We start from the raw sequence: 18,874 nt of genomic DNA on the forward strand, positions 1-18,874 counted from the left end.
ATAAGTTTAAGGGATTAAAATATGAATATTTTGGCACTTAATATTCAACCATTCCTATTGTGGAACCAACTTGGTAACCAACGGTAGAACCCATACATGCTAATGGGAGGTTGAACATATGCACCCAAAACATTGCCTGTTTGAAAGGTATCTTTGAAGGAGGCGTTAAACCGTCGAACTCTTCCAATGCGAACAAACTTCCTTCAAACACCCAAGGTCTATCCTCCAGCACCCTAGACTTATCCCATGAATGCTCAAAATCAACCAAAAACAAATTCTCCCCCAACACCTTAAAACATGTTGACCCCATTGGCTTCCATAATCTCACCATAGTAGTCCTGAGAGTATCCTTCCCAATTATCCTATTAGCAATTAGTTTTCCGACTAAACACGAATTTCCTCTCGACACCACCTCTTCAAAAGCTTGATGTTGCACGATAACCTCCACACTTTCCCCTTTGAGAAGTTTTGAAGATTGGGAACTTGTCAAATCGCACGATAATTCAAAGGCCTAAAGTGAAGTTATTCCAAAGTTATATTATTTTTTATTCATTTGGTAAGTGAATAGTGAGTAGTTTTTAATCACTTTTTATTTTGGGTTAAAATAGTGAGGCTGAAATTTATTAAATTGTCTAAAAAAAAAAAAAAAAAAAACTAAAAAAATAAATTTTTTTTGAGGCCGCCAGGAATTCTCTTTTGCGGCCGGCGCTAGTTGTGTTGGTGGTGGAAAATGGTTAGATGAAGCCAAAGTGGCATAAGGACTTATTTCGTTCCTTGGAAGTTGGAAGAGTAAAATGTCAATTCTACCGGACGAGCTGTGGAGGCGAATCCTTGAACTCGGTATCCAAAGCGGCGGTTTTACCTACAAGGACCTCTGCTGCATCTCCATCTCCTGCCGACTCCTCCACAGACTCTCCGGCGAAGAAGCGCTCTGGTCCCGCCTACTCCTCTCCGATTTCCCCTCCGCCTCTTCTTCTTCTTCTTCTTCACCGGTCAAGCCTAAATCCCTATACAGAAACAGGTGGATCCTTCTTGCAAGTATTGATGAATTGGATAGGAGTATTAGGTTTTAATTGTTTGGTTTTTAGGTATGAGAGGGAGCGAGAGAGGAAGATGGCGGCGCACAGAAGGGCAGTGCTTAGAAAGGAGAGTGAAATTGCAGAACATTCTAGAAAGCTTCGAGGGATGGAGACTGGGTTGGCCGAGGAGGGCGAGAATATGAGGGCAATTCTCGCAGAATTGTCAAATCTAGGAAAGGTCAGGTAATTGCGTATTCAATCAATCGTTGTAACAGAAGACTTTTTACTGGTTTGTACCATTCGATTTGTCTTGTGGGTTGCAGGGAAGCTTCAGTAGCTTTGAACGCGTGGCAGCCGGAGGTTGTCAGAGGTAGGCATAAACAAATAGTTGAGCAATGCGCAGTGCCTGTTGAATATCGGATGCATGCTCTGGAGATGGAACTTAGGCTTTGCAAGCACCGGATTTCGGGGTTTCGGAGAGGCCTTGTAAGTTTTGGTCATCTTTCACTTATTTTTTGTTTGGTTGGACTTGGGTGTATCTGTGTATGTGATGTTGTTTGGGCGCAGAAAGATGAGAAACCAAGGCTCGACACGGCAAAGCAACAGCTGCTATCGCTCAACTATCACCCTTTACGAGGAGATTATGCGGGCTTCAGTGGGGGGGACAATCAGAGTAACATGAAGCGAAAGAAAAAGAATCCCTGAATGTGAGGTTCATTTTATATCAAATAAACTGTGCATTTGCTTTGTGATAAATGGAGTTACTATTATGTCATGCTTTTTAAGTCTGCCTCTTTTCTATCGTATTCATCTCTTAGTTTTTGCAGTAATCATGGATGTGATCAAATTTGGGCATTCCGTGTGATGACTTCTGAATGAATGAGTTTCAGTTATTATTTCATGCATACTTTTATATTTTAATTTGTGATAGTTTGGTTTTGTAATGAGTCTTCCGGTTAATACTCTTTCCAAGTTGGCATTGCATTTGCAGCCTTCTTTCTTGATTTTCTCCCTTGTTTCACCATCTGCTGCCCACAATCACTTTTAATACGTGACCATCCCAACAAAGTTACATTTTTTTAACATGTGTATGCAACCCTCTTCTATAATATAATGCTGTTTCCAAAACAATGGGATTTTGGCTCCTGTTTTTCTGGGCAGCGTTCTCACCCACCAGACTGATGTTCTTCATGCAATGGACTTGACATTGGAGAAAATAGAAACACCACATGTTAAAAGACTTTTTACCTGGACCCTAAGATGTGAAGACCTTCAATTGCTGAACAAATGGTTAATAAAGGACAAAGAGTTTGGACAAGGAAAACAAGTGGTTAGCAAACCATGGACTGAAGAGTTATGTACTCTTAGACAGTTATTTGAATTGATCAGCTCCATGAATTGTGGACATCCAAAATCTGGCAACCGTGTTTCTATTGTAAGACGTGTAGTGAAAGAGAACATCCATAGAAGTAGTAAGCACAGCAAGAAAGGAGGAAAAAATATATGAATTTTGGATGTATAGAACACTCAAGAGCAGTGTCTTAAGTTGCTACAGTACTTATAAGAGGCATTGAGGCTTGTTTCTTACTGTTTCCCAAATTTACTAGTTTCCTTTCTGGCTGGTATGGGGTTGAGTAATTTGATTCATTTTGGATGAATTGCTTTTGTGAGTTTTGATGATCTTTGGTCCAAAATCTTTTGGTGATGTTTCTTTATGGGACTTAGTATCAAGTCCTTGAAGTAATTCTCCATCCTTTGTGGAGAAAATGGTGGAGAAAATTGCTAGAAGGTTGGCCTCTTGGAAGCGTTCTTATTTGTCCAAGGGGGCGAGGCTCACCCTCATCAAGAGCATCTTATCCAATCTTCCCACCTATCTTCTGTCTCTGTTTCCCATCCCTATCTCCGTGGCGAATTGTATTGAGAAGATTCAACGGGATTTTTTATGGGGAGGTTTCAAGGATGAGCCTAAGTTCCATTTGGTCAGTTGGCACGAGGTTTGTTCTCCGATTGCTAAGGGAGGTCTAGGGATTCGGAGCTTGCGCCTTTTCAATCAAGCCCTCTAGGGGAAATGGTTATGGAGATTTGCAAATGAGGAAGAAGCTTGGTGGAGAAGTATCTTGGTGGCTAAGTATGGGATGGTTTGGGGTGGTTGGCGTTCAAATGTTCCTCGTGGAACGCATGGGGTGGGGTTATGGAAACACATTTGTGGGGTTTGGAGGTCGTTTCGGTGTCACTTCAGATTAGTTCCTGGTTTGGGGAGGAAGGTCAAATTTTGGGAGGATTGTTGGTGCGGCGAGACGCCTCTCAAAGATGTTTTTCCGGGTCTTTTTAATATAGCCCGCAACAAGGATGCTTCTATTGCATATATCCGGGAGTGTGTAAATGGGATGGTGCACTGGAATGTTACTTTTACCCGTAGTATCCATGATTGGGAGGAGATGGCCTTAGCCTCTTTCTTCTCGCTCTTGTATTCGTCTTTGATCCGAGGGGAAGGGGAGGACCGAATGTGGTGGATTCCTTCAAGTAAAGGGAAGTTCGAGGTCCGTACCTTCTACAGGAGGCTTGCCTTTAAGGAGCCTAACCATTTCCCGTGGAGAAGGATTTGGCGTACTAAGGCTCCTTTGCGAGTGGCGTTTTTTGCATGGTCGGCCGCACTTGGGAAATCTCTCACGCTGGATAATGTTCGGAAGAGAGGTATTGTTGTGATTAATCGTTGTTGTATTTGTGAGGCGGATGGGGAGTCCGTGGATCATCTCTTCCTTCATTTGTGGGGTCGCGCGCAAGTTGTGGGAGGTCATCTTCTCTCGCTTTAACTTGAGTTGGGTTATGCCTAGAAGCGTCATGGAGATGTTTGCCAGTTAGTGGGCGGGAGGTAGTACTAGTAGTGCTGTGGTTTGGAAGATGGCTCCCCTTTGTCTCCTATGGTGTCTTTGGAAGGAAAGGAATGCGAGATGCTTCGAGGATTTGTCGAGGAACCTCGAGGATCTTATTCACTTCTTTTTGTACACCTTATTCACATGGACAGCCAGCTAGCTTGCTCCTTTAGTGATCAATTTTTCTGATTTTCTCTTTATGTTCTCTTCTTCTTTCTCTCTTACTTAGTCGCTCTCTTGTATACTTCCTGTGTACTTGGGTTGCGCCCCTCTGCGCTCTTAATGCATTATTACTTATAAAAAAAAAAAGTAATTCTCCATCCTTTGTTAATGACACTTTATTTGATATCTTCTTCCTTCTTGAACTTAAGTCTGACTTCTACAACTGCTCCATAAATGAGCTTGGACAATCTAGAACTTGTCTTTAATTCTATTGGAATCGCTAATCAAGTGACATTGGTTCTCTTCTTACTCAAAAGGAAGTCAAAAACAAAACTTGTGCAATGATTGGGTGGAACGAACCAAAGATTTGAAACATGATGACATGAATGAGAGTGTCCTGAAAAGTCCATCTATCACCTTAATTTGGTGGTAGACTATCTTCGTTAAGTTTTTTCTTGGATTCTTGGATTTGTCAATAATGACACCGAGTTTCGGTGCTCAAAAGACCACAAATTGGATAAATTATATGTCTATGCTTAAACGAGATTGAAGAAACAGGTGAGCTCATAAAGAGGAGTTTTGAGGTATTAATTAGTGATCATATAATTGTTTTAATAGATAATGTTAGGATTTGACAGTAAGTCGTCTTTCATAGTAGGATGAAGATTTCAATCGTATGCAATTGAGGTTGCTTAAAGGATAAATTTTATGGGAAAAGTTTAAAGATTCCATAAATATTATTTGGAGCCCTATCAATGGTTCAAGTTGGTAAATGATCATGGTATTGTATAAATGATCAGATATCCAGATTGAGGTTTGGAGGACGATAAGTTGGAGCTATAAAAGAATAGAAAGATGAGATTGAAAAGCATTATATTTTTACACCATTTTCTTCCTTAAGAGTATTTGTAAGTGGTAAAGATTAGATGTGCAAGTATGAGCGATGATCAAATCTCGAGGACGAGATTTTTATAAGGAGGGGAGATTGTAATACCCTAGGCCTCCTAGGGTAATTTTTATAAGGATTGCTTGCTGTTTTATATTTTATTGATTGTTTGGTTGCTATTACTTTAATTATCTCTAATTTACGTGGGTTTAATTGAGAGGTATATTGGAGGAATGAAAAAGACTTAAAAAGAGCAAGAAAGTCACTATAGTGGAAGTCTTCTACCTAACAAAGTCTGGCCAACCTTACCTAGAACATTAAGGTCAATGTAGTGGAAGTCTTCTACGTAACAAAGTCTGGTCAGCCTTACCTAGAGCACTAAGGTCACTATGGTGGAAGCCTACTCCCTAATAATTTCAGCTGTCAAGTGCATATCCAGGCTGCCAGCATGTATACCACACCCTACATGCCATACACTCTATGATTGTCCTCAAAATTCAGTTCTCTCTTCCTCTCTTTTTCTCTCTCTCTATTCCTTATTCCTCCAAGCTAAAACCTAAAAGTCTACAAGCCAAAATCATTGATATCCCTGCTGTACTAGAAGCTGCAGTTTCTGTCCAGATCCTATGCAAGTATCTTCAAAGTATTCTTCAATTTGATTTTCTTACCCAATCTTAGAAAAGAATTCCTCCATGTTTTATTAACCTCCTATGTCTTCTTTATGTTTTATTAACTTCCCTATGTCTTAAATATTCCCAAATCAATGCAAGAAACTGATTTCCTGCATCAAACAGTTTGCTGTCCAAGAAAACAGAACCTATCTCTTCATCTTTTCTCCTAAGACAGCTGGATGTTGGTTAGGTATGGGTTCTAATAATCCCTATAATTGATGTATAGTATTAGTTTTGTGTATAGCACGACGAAAATCTAGAAATACATTGATAAGTGTACTAAAGTTGATGTTTGATCTTCCTATACCTGCTGTCAACGCTAAAGGAAGTATGTTAGTTCTGATTTCTTCTCCTGAAAGACATGAATATGGTTTGTAAAGTTGTTTTCAGGATTTTCTTAAATATGTGACTTTAGCATAACATGTGCATGAGTTATGGAGTATGTTGCATCGCATTATAAGGACCAAACACTTAGATTAGGTCGCTTCAAAATTTTCTACAGCATTGTAGTCACCAAGAAAGATGATTTGTTCTGTTCTTTTTGGAAAGGTACTTTGCAATAGTTGGACCTTAGAATAGAACTTTGTTTGATTTATCTTCCTAATAGTTCAAACCATGTGATTATTGGACACTTGTAGGATTTACAGCGAAGTAATCTTCGCTAACATGTTGCTGGAATTACAGCACACACAAAAACACACTAGTTGAATCATGAGGTCTTAAAAACCTCTATTCTTACCCGAAGTCCAGATCTGTCTAGGGAACCTTATGGTGACCTAAGGATCCCATTAAGATTAGTAATATGTAGCATTAACATCTACACTTTAGAGAGCACGAAAATAGATTCACTTGGCATGATCCATATGTAGTAATTGAGCATATATACATAGCATGATCATTCAAAGGAAATAATTGAACTTAAAATATGTAATAAGTGCCTTAAAGAGGAGAAATCAGATCTGCCTTTAGTGTGGAAAGCAATGTTTAGGAGGATAAAACAATGGAAAAGGATGGATGATTTACGAGATTGTTTTTTTTTTGATAGGTAAGTAACTGATATTATTAAAAGCGTGAGGTGCCCCAAAGTACACTGGAAGTATACAACTAGGAACACCTAACTAGAAGGGGAAAAGCGTACAAGGAAATCATCATAGCTAATCGAAACCGGAAAAACATATGCTACAGTCCAGAGATAGAGAGTATGGTAACAATAGGCTAAAGTGTCCTCAAAAACATATGCTACAGTCCAGATTTACGAGATTGTTAACAAGAGTAATTATTATTAATGTTTTCTTAGGTTGCTAAGTGAAGAGTATTGAACTATGGAAGCTAAGGAGTGAGGTAAGGGGATATGATCATAAATGTAAATGATTTTTATGAAAATGTTTCCGCTACGTTATGAACATATTCTAAGTATGTTATGCTATTTGATGAAAGTGAATGAAACAAAGGAAAGTAAATGAAAGAAAGAAATTAAAAAAAAGAGAGAGAAAGGAATGGAAAGGAAAGAAAAAAAGGAAAGAAAGAAATAAATGAAAGAAAAGTAAATGATTGTTTGAATGCATGAAATATTTTAAAATATTTAAATGACCGTATGACTAATGGTACTAAAAAGGGGCGGGGCCAGCCATCTTGTATGGTCCGCTGGGAAAGGCTAACTTGAGTGCACCATAGTTTATCAGGTAATGTTTATATCCTTGATGCGGTTCCACCTAGGGTCACTGAATTGGAACTGGGATCCTTGTGATCGCCAACCCTTACACACAAGGCGTAAATGTGTGTTGGCCACCAAGAGAAAAAACGAAAGAAAAATGATTTTTATGATGTGTGATATCATTTTTTTAAAGGATGATGTTTTATTGTTCTAAGAAGAAATTTTCTCAAGTTCTGTTTATAAACAAAATTAATGATGTTTTGGAGCTTAAAGATGTTGTCAATTTTATATATTGTATGATGTATGTACTTACTGAGTATTCAAATCGCCCTTTTATATATTTTTGATGATTTTAAAACAACCAGATGAAGTTATGGATGGTTCTACATGCTAGGGAAACTAGAAGTCTCCGTTGAGAAGTTGAATACGTGCACCTAGCACGTTGATGTTGCTCCAACATACTTTATTTGATTAGACTAAAGGTTTAAAGTTTTAAGTTATATGAGATGAGCTGTATTAACTGTATATGACGGTTTTAAGTTTAAATTATTATGAGATTTTAGTATTACTAAATTCTTAGTCTCTAGAATTCTTAGGACATCAAGAGAAATGCGTACTATCGCTTTCCTTCGGGAAGGGGGTGTTACTAACTTAGCCTCGTCTGGGTGCCCTGTTTTTGGGGCTGTTGGCTCAGAAGGGCACCTCATGAGTGTGTCTAAACTAACTTGTGCTTCAGACTATGTCGATGGTGACTTAGCCTCATTAGGTGCAGGTTGCAGACGTCTTTCCCTCTATGGTGGAGCCTCTGGCTATTGTTTTCAACTTTTGGTCCTCTCCCATAGTCGGAATTTGCTGATGTGATCGCTAAGTTGGGTTCTTTACCTCTTAGACTATCTTTGTTGAACCATGACAAAATTGTTGGTAGAACTAGTCCGTCAGGAGGTCTGCCTTATCCATTTTGATAGGATAGTTATTTTGGGGAGTGGGCTTTTGTTACTGAGAAGGGTAAGCGCATTTGCCAGACCTTCCTTGATTTTAGTATAAAGTCCCATTGTAAAGCAAAGCATCAAACTCATATTTATTACCTTGCACCAATCTAGATGTCGAGAAGCAGTTGTGAAAGAGGTTGGTTCAAGTAAGGTGAGACAATGGTAGCAATGAGAGCCATGGAGATGGGGTACCGATAGTGCCATTGGTAAAGAGCTTGGGATTGGCAATATTATTTTGGGAGCTGGTGCCAATAGCATGAGGACTGTAGGAGGAAAAGTAATAGGCCTATCAGCTTCAGTGGATGTAGACAGTGGACTTGACTCCATCATAGGTCCAATAGAACGCACCTGCTACCATCATCACCATTCGTACTTGATAGTTCATCACTATCAGAAAACCCAATGCGTCCAAGAAAGCCATTTGCATACTTTACAATGTTGACCACATTTTCCATTAAAACAAACTTTGGCTTCAGATGTTGTGCTAAATTCATATAAATCTCAAGTTTTGTCATCATCAAACGGATTATCTTTATTTCTAAAGCAATTAAACCCACTTTTCCTTGAAAAGGTGCTAAAGGTATTTGAAATTCACAACCCATCGATAAAGAAGCAACAAACATAACTTAGTGAAAAGATTAAAGAAGAAAGAACAAAAGAAAGAAAGAAAGAAAGAGAGAGAGAGAGGGAAAGGAAGAACGGGTTTGCGTCACATAGCCCAAAAGAGAAGAGAATGAGTGGAGTCTCACCACACAAGAGGAAAACTATTGTTATAAATTTTAAGTTTGATTATTCCATTGAGTGTACCTCTCATACAGACTAAGATACACTCCCTTATTCAAGGAAAAATGGGTTTAATCGCTTTAGAAATAAAGATAATCCGTTGGATGACGAGAAAAATAAACTTGAGGTTTATATAAATTTAGTACTACATTTGAAGTCGAAGTTTGTTTTAATGGAAAATGTGGTCAAGATTCTAAAGTATGCAAATGACTTTCTTGGACGATATGCATTTGGTTGTCTAATAGCGATGAACTATCCAGTACGAATAGGGATGATGGCAACAAGTGCATCCTACTGGACCTATGATGGAGTCAAATCCATTGTCTACATCCTCTTAAAATGATATGCCTATTACTTTTCCTCCTACAGTCCTCATGCTATGCGCATCAACTCCCAAAATAATATTGTCAATCCCAAGCTCTTTACTGATGGCACTATCGGTACCCCATCTCCATGGCTCTCCTTGCAACCTATTCTCTTTCAGTTGGCAAAGGCAAGGCCCTGACGGGCTTTATTGGTGTTTGGGCCAAAATTGCTTTCAAGCCCAAAGATAAGCTTATATCCAAGTGAAAAAGGAATACGGGTCTTAGGCATTTTGCTCCGAGCTCGGTCTAGGTGAAGGGCCTAGTGGCTCATGATGCTCAACACAAAGGTTCTTCCACTTTGAGCAACGCAAATGTCTCCGATGGTGTTCATCTTCCCACACCGGGTGTGGAGGGGAGCATGGTGAGGGCTTATGGCTCTGCCAGTGGTGACTTAGCCTTGTCCGGATGCTTTGTCTTCAGGGCTATTGGCTTAGAGGGGAATCTCGCCAGTGTGTCTCAAGTAACTTGGGCTTTAGAATATGCCAGTGGTGCTCAACCTTGTCATGGTGCTCTATTTTGGGTGTATCTGGCCCAAGTGTTCCTCGGGAAACTTTTTCAAAGGCCTTTCCTATTTTTCTTGCCTTAGCCTTTGTCGGAGAGAAGACAGAGCCGATAGTGGCATGTGAACTGCAGGTTGCATACGCTTTGCCTTCCATGGCGGAGCCCTTGACAAATTTGTTTGTAGCTTTTGGTTCTAACCCCCCTCGTCAGAATTTGCCAATGTGATGGCTAAGTTGGGTTCTTTACCTCCTGGACTATCTTTGTTGAACAATGACAACATTGTTGGTAAAACTGGTCCGTCAAGAGGTTTGCCTTGTCCATTCTGGCAGGATAGTTCTTTTGGGGAGTGGGCTTTTGTTGCTAAGTGGGGTAAGTGGGTTCATTGCTGGACCTTCTTCTCTCCAATTCAAATTCTCCCTTAGTGGTATTGCAGGGGCTACTGATAGTAAAGAGATGGTAGAAGGCTCTGTATCTGCTGTGTTGATTGGGTGTTGTGTGGGGGTTGTGGGTAGGAATGATGCTTTGGTAAACCGACCTTCTCTGGATATGGTTATCTTTGGAGGTGCCCATTGTTGAGATTCCTTTTAGGCAATGGCTAAATAGAACAAAGTAGGGACAATTCCTTCAAATTGGGTGTTGCAGATAGTGAAAGAAATCTTTCATTCTAAGGGGCTTTCGTGTGAGGGTTTTGAATAGGAGCTTTTGGCCTTGTTTACGGCCATCGAAGCGAGTCACTCTGTTCTGGGGTTAGTCTCTTACACGAATTTGGGTAAGAAAGGTTATAGAGAAGTAAGAAAGTTATCTTGTTTGATTAATTATGATGCGAACAGCGACAATGCTAGTCGCGATAGAGTCAAAGGGAGGGCTGTATGTGATTATTTTCTAAAGCCCTACTTGATATCGTAGAATGTGAGAGGGTTGAATGATGGGGATAAGCGCCAAAGAGTCAGAAATTTACTTTGACAGTGGAAGGTGGTATTATTTGTTTGCAGGAGTTTAAATTGGAGCTCATCTCAAACGGTGTAATGCATAGTTTGGGGTGGTGTCAACATTTGGATTGGTGCTACTCAGCTTCTAGAGTGGCCTCCGGTAGAAGTCTGCTTATGTGGGATAGGAGGGTTGTGGAGAAGGTCAAAGAGTGTTTAAGGGAGTTTACGGTTGCCTGCTTCTATTGTAATGTCGAAAATGGTTTTCCTTTTGCCTTGGCGGGGGTTTATGGGCGAAATTCCAATTGAGATAGAAGGTATTTGTGGGAGGATTTTGTTGGCTTGATTAGTTGGTGGAATTTGCTGTGATGCATTGAGGGCGACTTCAACGTTGTCCCTTTTTCTGAGTGAAAGATCAAGTAATGTTCTTTTTGTCCCGCTATGTTGGAGTTTTCTGATTTCATTTCGGCGCAAGGTCTTATGGATCTCCCCCTCATAGTGGGACTTTTATGTGGTCTAACATTCGAGATTTACTTTCTTGGTCAAGGCTTGATAGGTTTATTGTTTTCTTGGATTGGTAAGCTAAGTTTCGTGATTTATTTCAGAAAAAGATGCATATATTGTGCTAAGATCATTTCTCCATTCTCCTTGAATGGTGGTGGTATTCATGGGGGCAAAAGATCTTTCAAGTTTGAAAGTATGTGGCTTAAGGTTGAATGTTTTGTGGATAGGTTGAGGTTGTGGTGGTTTTCTTATTGCTTTCAAGGTTCTCCTAGCTCCATCTTGGCTGGAATGAGCAGATATTTGGTAATGTGGAGGCTCATAAAAAAGCTCTTTTGGATGAGTTGCATGTTCTTGATGGGTTGGAGGAAGAGAGAGCGCTAGTTGTTGAAGAAAACAGAGTGAGCACTAGTTGTTGAAGAAAACTTGAGTAAAATCATGGTTATCAGTGAGCTGGAAAAAGCTACCTTATGGGAGGAGATTGGTTGGAGGCAAAAGTCTAAGGCTCTTTGGCTAAAAGAGGGCGATTAATGCATGAAGTTTTTTCATTGGGTGGCCAACTTCAATAGGAGACACAACTACATTGAGACGCTGGCTGTAAACAACTCGGTTTCTTCTAACTTACATGCTATCAGGGATCACATTGTGGAATTCTATTATGGACAGTTTTAAGAACAATTTCAGTTGGCGGCCTAAGCTGGATGGCCTTGCTTTTGACGTCATTGACATGGAGGAGGCCTCTTGGTTAGAGAGTTTGTTTAAAAGAGTGAGGTCCTTGAGGTGGTAAAAGGTGTGAATGGAGAGAAGGCGTTAGGTCCTGATGGCTTTTCTATGGCATTCTTTCCAGATTTTTGGGAGGTGATCAAGCTGGATATTATAGGGGTGTTCCATGATTTTCATACTTGTAGTAAATTTGAAAAAGTTTGAATGCCACTTTAATTATTCTCATTTTGAGGAAATTTGGGGCTATTGATCTTAAGAACTTTTGTCACGTTAGTCTTGTGAGTGGAGTTCGCAAGATTATTGCCAAAGTCCTTGCTAATGAGAAGGGTTGTGGAGAAGATTATTTTGCAGCCCCATAACGCTTTTGTTAAAGGTAGGCAAATCCTTGGTTTTGTGCTCATTGCTAATAAATGTCTGGGTAGGAGGATTAGAATTGGTGAGCCAAGGGTGCTTTATAAATTGAATGTTAAGAAGGCCTGTGATCATGTCAAATGAGAGTTTTTACTTTATCATTTTAGGATATGTGGTTTCGGGGAGAAATAGTGCTCTTGGATAGGACATTGTGTTTCTTCGGTGCGCTTTTTCGTTATGGTGAATGGCAGTCCGTTTGGCTAGTTCAGTAGCTCATGTGGGTTGAGATAGGGAGATCCATTGTCACCTTTGTTGTTTGTTATCGTTAATGTGCCTCTTAGTAAAATGATTACTACAACTGTTAATGGAAGTTTTCTCTCAGGATTCTCTGTGGGGTCTAGGCACTCTAGCGTCGTTAACAAATTGCACCTATAGTTTGCACTTATAGTTTATGGGGCTAATCTTGACCACCTATGCTATCTGTGCACCTTATTTTTATGTTTGGAAGTTGTTTCAGGTTTGAAGATTAATCTAGCCAAGTCAAAATTGGTTCTTGTGAGTAATGTCATTAATGTGGATGGGTTCGTTGGCATCCTAGGCCGCAAGGTTTCTCTTTTGCCTTTGTAGTACCGGTCTTCCGTTGGAAGCCTCTTATAAAAGCAAAGTCTATTTGGGATGGTGTTGTTGAGAAGATAGAGCGATTGCTAGCTAGCTGGAAAATGATGTACTTGTCTAAGGGTGGCAAGATTACTCTTATCAAGATCACCCTTTCCAATTTGCTTATGTATTTCATGTCCCTTTTTTCTCTCCTTATAGCCTTGTGGGTGTTGCAAACTGTATTGAGAAGCTTCGACGAGATTTCTTACCGTGAAGAGTTCAAATTTCACGTATTAAGTTGGACCAAGGTTTTCTCTCCATTCTCTGAGGGAGGGTTGGGGGTTCGGAATTTAATGATGTTCAATTCTGTTCTCTTAGGAAAATAGTATGACGCTATGCACATGAAAGAGAGGCTTGGGGAAAAGTTGTGTTGGACTCAAAATTTGGAAATTTGTGAGGTTGGTGGTGTTCTAATGAGCTTATTAGGGCGTATGAGGTGGGGTTATGGAAAAATATTAGGAAGGGTTGGGGGGAAGTTTTCAAGTCATACCAAATTTGAAGTGGGGGAATTTTGGCATGATTTGTGGTGTGGGAACAAGACCCTAAAAGAAGCCTTTTCCGATTTATATGGTTTTGCTTGCACGAAAGATGCTTATGTAGCAGCTCATTTAGAGCTTTCTAGTGGCTCTAATCAGTGGACTTTAAGCTTTGCTAGAGCGGTTCATAATTGCTAGGTGGATGTTTTTGCTGGGTTCTTTAGCTTGTTGTATTAAGTTAGAGGGAGATGAGAAGGTGAAGACGAGTTTTGGTGGGTCCCTTCCAAAAAAGGGTTGTTCAATGTTAGTTCCTTCTACAGTGTCCTAGCTTGTAATGATGGCCATCTCTTCTCTTAAAAGAGTATTTGGCAAACTAAAGTCCCTTTGAGAGCGACTTTCTTTTTCTCTGGATGGTGGCCCTAGGAAGGATCCTTACTGTGAATAATCTTTCGAAGCAGTTCGGCCCGTGGAGAAAGGGGAGGCATCGAATGGAGGTTCGAAGCTGGTGGATGTGCCGGAGAGCTCGTCGGGAGGCCTTGTCGCTCCAGTGGGCCTCGCCGGTAGTCCCGAGGTTAGGCCGATGTCTTGCGACAGGGTGTTCCATGCCGGGTCTGTCCCTTCGTCTCCGGCAGAGGTGCCCATAGAGGTCGTCCAGTCCAGTGAGGGGGCGGAGAGAAATAATTCGGCAAGTGAGGGTGGTCCGGGAGATGTTCCGACGGTGGGTCCTAGTTTCAAGGCTACGGTGGTGGCGAATTTAAGTGATCAAGCATCGGCTCCTCCGGTCGGTGAGCTGGACTGCTTGAAGGGAGGCCCAAAGTCTCTGGTGGGTGTCGCCGGTATCTATGCCAATTCCGAGGAGAGGTTGTTGTCCTGCGACAGGGAGGTCGTTTCGGCCCTGGAGTTAGCAACCACTTCTCTGTCAGAGGTGCCGACTAAGGAAGACGTGTTCAGTGAGGGGGCGGCGAGTCCGACAAGGGTTGACACTTTGGGAGATATATCGACGGCGGACTCCTTGGTTGAGGTTACAGAGACGATGGGTTCCCCGATGAAGACGCAGGGGCCTCTACCCAGTCTGGTGAAGGGGCTGGTCGACCAAGGTGATTTCAAGGGGGTCTCTGTTTCTGGGATTCTGGGTAAGCAGCCTAGCAGTGGGGTGTCTCCGGAACTCTCTGGGCCTGCTACCAGTGTCGGTGAGGAGGTCAGGATGGGAGGTTGTCAGGGTGACTCTGTGAAGGGTTTTCTGGGTAAGGAGACGGGGCGTGGCATATCACAGGCTGATAACCTGTATGGAGCTTCTACAGAAGTGGTGGGTTCTAGCTATCAGGATTCTTTTGTCCCAGATTCTGTTCAGGAGACACAATTGGAGGTGCAGGAGAGAAATTTTATCATTCAGGCTTGTAAGGAAGTTGGCCTAACTTGTGATGGTGAGGAAGGTAAGCTTGAGGAGACCATTGGGGGGCTTATGGCCGACAACAGAGGCAAAGAAGTGGAGAGGGCAGTGTGCACTCCTATTGTCAAAAAAGGTAAGAGGGAGCTTATTAATTTGTAGTCCTCTGTTAATTTTCTGGAGCTTTCATCAAGGGAAAGAAATAAGGGGAGGGTCAGTCGAGTTAAATCATGAAGCTGAAAATTCTTTCATGGAATGTGAGAGGTTTGAATGAGAGGGATAAAAGGTTGAGGGTTAGAAATTTGCTTAGAAGTTGGAAGGCTGATGTTGTTTGTTTCCAAGAGACTAAGATGGATTTCATTTCGTATAATTTAGTGAGGAGCTTATGGGGATGCCCGTATGTGGAGTGGTGTTTTGTTCCTTCCATTGGGGCTTCGGGGGGTATATTGCTCATGTGGGACAAGAGAGCTGTGGTGAAGGTGGATATAGCGTTGGGAAGTTATGTGGCGGCTTGCTCTTTCAAGAATATTGAGGATGGTTTCGAGTGGGCGTTTGCGGGGGTATATGGTCCTAACAGAGCTATTGCTAGGCGTTTACTTTGGGAGGAATTGGCAGGGATCATGAGTTGCTGGGACGTCCTGTGGTGTATTGGTGGGGACTTCAATGTCACTCTTTATTCTAGTGAAAGGTCAAGGGGAGCTCATTCTCTGTCGGCAATGAGGAATTTTGGTGAGTTCATTTCGGATCAGGGCCTCATGGACCTTCCCTTAGTGGGGGGAATTTCTACTTGGTCAAACAATAACTCTTGGTCTAGGCTTGATCGGTTTCTTGTTACCCCGGATTGGGAAGTCCGCCACCCGGACTTGCGCCAAAAGAGGTTGCTTCGGGTTTGTTCCGATCATGCTCCTATTATTTTGGACTGTAGCTCTCATGTGGGAGGTAAAAGGCCTTTCAAGTTTGAGAATATGTGGCTTAAAGTGGAGGGTTTTGTGGACAAAGTGCGCAGCTGGTGGGACTCGTATCATTTTCAGGGTACTCCGAGTTTCATCCTTTCCAAGAAGTTGCAAGCTCTAAAGTGGGATTTAAGGAGATGGAATGCTCAAGATTTTGGCAATGTGGGAGTTCGGATTAAGGATCGTATGGAAGATCTCAAAGCTCTGGATAGGGTGGAGGAAGAAAGAGGGTTATCCGCGGAAGAGATCGAGAAGAAAAGGGTGCTCGCTAGGGAGTTAGAAATCTCTCTCCTTCAAGAAGAAATTAGTTGGAGGCAAAAATCAAGAATCCGTTGGTTGAAAGAGGGTGACAAGTGTACTAAATTCTTCCATCGGATCGCTAATGCCAACCGTAGACAGAACTATATTGAGTCTTTGAACATTCATGGAACTACTACCTCTAATCAAGAGGTTATTAGTAATCATATTACTCGCTTTTATGAGTCTCTATTCACAGAGACCCTTAGTTGGAGACCGAGGTTGGACAATCTTCAATTCGATATGTTGGAGGAGGAAGAGTCTTCTAGCCTAGAAGTTTCTTTTGAGGAAAGGGAGGTGTGGGAGGTGGTCAAAAAAATGGATAGGGACAAGGCTCCAGGCCCGGATGGTTTTTCTATGGCTTTCTTTCAGGATTGTTGGGAGGTGATCAAAAAGGATGTCATGGCTGTTTTTGGGGAGTTCTATGATCGAGGTAAATTCGAAAAAAGTCTCAATGCTACATTCATTGCTCTCAGTCCGAAGTCGCATGGGGCTTCCGATCTGAAGGACTTCCGTCCTATTAGTCTTGTGGGAGGGATTTATAAGATCATTGCGAAGGTCTTAGCCAACAGAATGAGGGGAGTCATGAACCGGGTCATATCCAATCCGCAAAATGCTTTTGTCAAAGGTAGACATATTTTGGATTCGGTGCTTATTGCCAATGAATGCTTGGACAGCCGTCTCAGATCCGGGGACCCCGGCCTCTTGTGTAAGTTGGATATGGAGAAGGCTTACAATCACATGAACTGGAAGTTTCTACTTTATTTATTAAGAAGGTGTGGATTCGGCGACAAATGGTGCTCTTGGATTGAGCATTGTATCTCGTCCGTGCGGTTCTCGGTGTTGATCAATGGTTCGCCCTCCGGTTTCTTTGTGAGCTTGCGTGGGGTTAGACAAGGTGACCCTCTATCGCCTTTTTTGTTCATTTTGGTCATGGAGGCTTTTAGTAGGATGATCAATGCCTCCATCAGTAGGGGCTTCATCAATGGGTTCTATGTGGGTGCCAGGGAGCATGAGCGGGTTTCGATCTCCCATCTTTTTTTTGCTGATGATACTTTGGTGTTTTGTGGGGCAGAACCGGAACATGTTAGATTTATTAAAGCCCTCAGTATAGGCTTCGAGGCGGTTTCCGGGCTAAAGATTAATCGGGCCAAGTCTGTTTTGGTCCCAGTCGGAGATTCAGTTGAGACGGATGAGTTGGCCGGCGTCTTGGGTTGTGGCACTAGCTCGCTTCCCTTGAAGTATTTGGGTCTTCCGCTAGGGGCTTCCTTCAAGCAGTTGGCTGTTTGGGATGATATGGTGGAGAAAATTGCTAGAAGGTTGGCCTCTTGGAAGCGTTCTTATTTGTCCAAGGGGGCGAGGCTCACTCTCATCAAGAGCACCTTATCCAACCTTCCCACCTATCTTCTGTCCCTGTTTCCCATCCCTATCTCCGTGGCGAATCGTATTGAGAAGATTCAACGGGATTTTTTATGGGGAGGGTTCAAGGATGAGCCCAAATTCCATTTGGTCAGTTGGCACGAGGTTTGTTCTCCGATTGCTGAGGGAGGTCTAGGGATTCGGAGCTTGCGCCTTTTCAACCAAGCCCTCTTGGGGAAATGGTTATGGAGATTTGCAAATGAAGAAGAAGCTTGGTGGAGAAGTATCTTGGTGGCTAAGTATGGGGTGGTTGGCGTTCAAATGTTCCTTGTGGAACGCATGGGGTGGGGTTATGGAAACACATTTGTGGGGTTTGGAGGTCGTTTCGGTGCCACTTCAGATTAGTTCCCGGTTTGGGGGGGAAGGTCAAATTTTGGGAGGATTGTTGGTGCGGCGAGACGCCTCTCAAAGTTGTTTTTCCGGGCCTTTTTAATATAGCCCGCAACAAGGATGCCTCCATTGCGGATATCCGGGAGTGTGTAAATGGGATGGTGCATTGGAACGTTACTTTTACCCATAGTATCCATGATTGGGAGGAGATGGCTTTAGCCTCTTTCTTCTCGCTCTTGTATTCGTTTCCGATCCGGGGGGAAGGGGTTGACCGAATGTGGTGGATTCCTTCAAGTAAAGGGAAGTTTGAGGTCCGCACTTTCTACAGGAGGCTTGCCCTTAAGGAGCCTAACCAGTTCCCATGGAGAAGGATTTGGCGTACTAAGGCTCCTTTGCGAGTGGCGTTTTTTGCTTGGTCGGCCGCTCTTGGGAAATCTCTCACACTGGATAATGTTCGGAAGAGAGGTATTGTTGTGATTAATCGTTGCTGTATGTGTGAGACGGATGGGGAGTCTGTGGATCATCTCTTCCTTCATTGTGGGCTCGCGCGCAAGTTGTGGGAGGTCATCTTCTCTCGCTTTAACTTGAGTTGGGTTATGCCTAGAAGCGTCATGGAGATGTTTGCCAGTTGGTGGGCGGGAGGTAGAACTAGTAGTGCTGTGGTTTGGAAGATGGCTCCCTTGTGTCTCCTATGGTGTCTTTGGAAGGAAAGGAATGCGAGATGTTTCGAGGACCTGTCGAGGAACCTAGAGGATCTTATTCACTTCTTTTTGTACACTTTATTCACATGGACAGCAAGATGGCTTGCTCCTTTAGTGATTGATTTTTCTGATTTTCTCTTTATGTTCTCTTCTTCTTTCTCCCCTACTTAGTCGCTCTCTTGTATACTTCCTGTGTACTAGGGTTGCGCCCCTCTGCGCTCTTAATGCATTATTACTTATCAAAAAAAAA

General features: G+C 42.2%; 1 protein-coding gene across 1 annotated transcript in view; it reads left to right on the forward strand.

The window, feature by feature from the left end:
* Positions 1 to 719: 719 nt before the first annotated feature.
* The window catches only part of LOC132162643 (F-box protein SKIP24), a 22,751-nt gene continuing 4,596 nt past the window's right edge, over positions 720 to 18,874 (forward strand). The window contains exons 1-4 of the mRNA XM_059572924.1: positions 720 to 1,021; positions 1,089 to 1,262; positions 1,343 to 1,505; positions 1,587 to 1,726. Of these exons, the coding sequence (XP_059428907.1) occupies positions 795 to 1,021; positions 1,089 to 1,262; positions 1,343 to 1,505; positions 1,587 to 1,724 (702 nt within the window). The 5' untranslated portion in view covers positions 720 to 794 and the 3' untranslated portion in view covers positions 1,725 to 1,726. The remainder of the gene's footprint in view (positions 1,022 to 1,088; positions 1,263 to 1,342; positions 1,506 to 1,586; positions 1,727 to 18,874) is intronic.

The sequence above is a fragment of the Corylus avellana genome, chromosome ca9, assembly GCF_901000735.1.
Source record: "Corylus avellana chromosome ca9, CavTom2PMs-1.0".
NCBI classification, from domain to species: domain Eukaryota; kingdom Viridiplantae; phylum Streptophyta; class Magnoliopsida; order Fagales; family Betulaceae; genus Corylus; species Corylus avellana.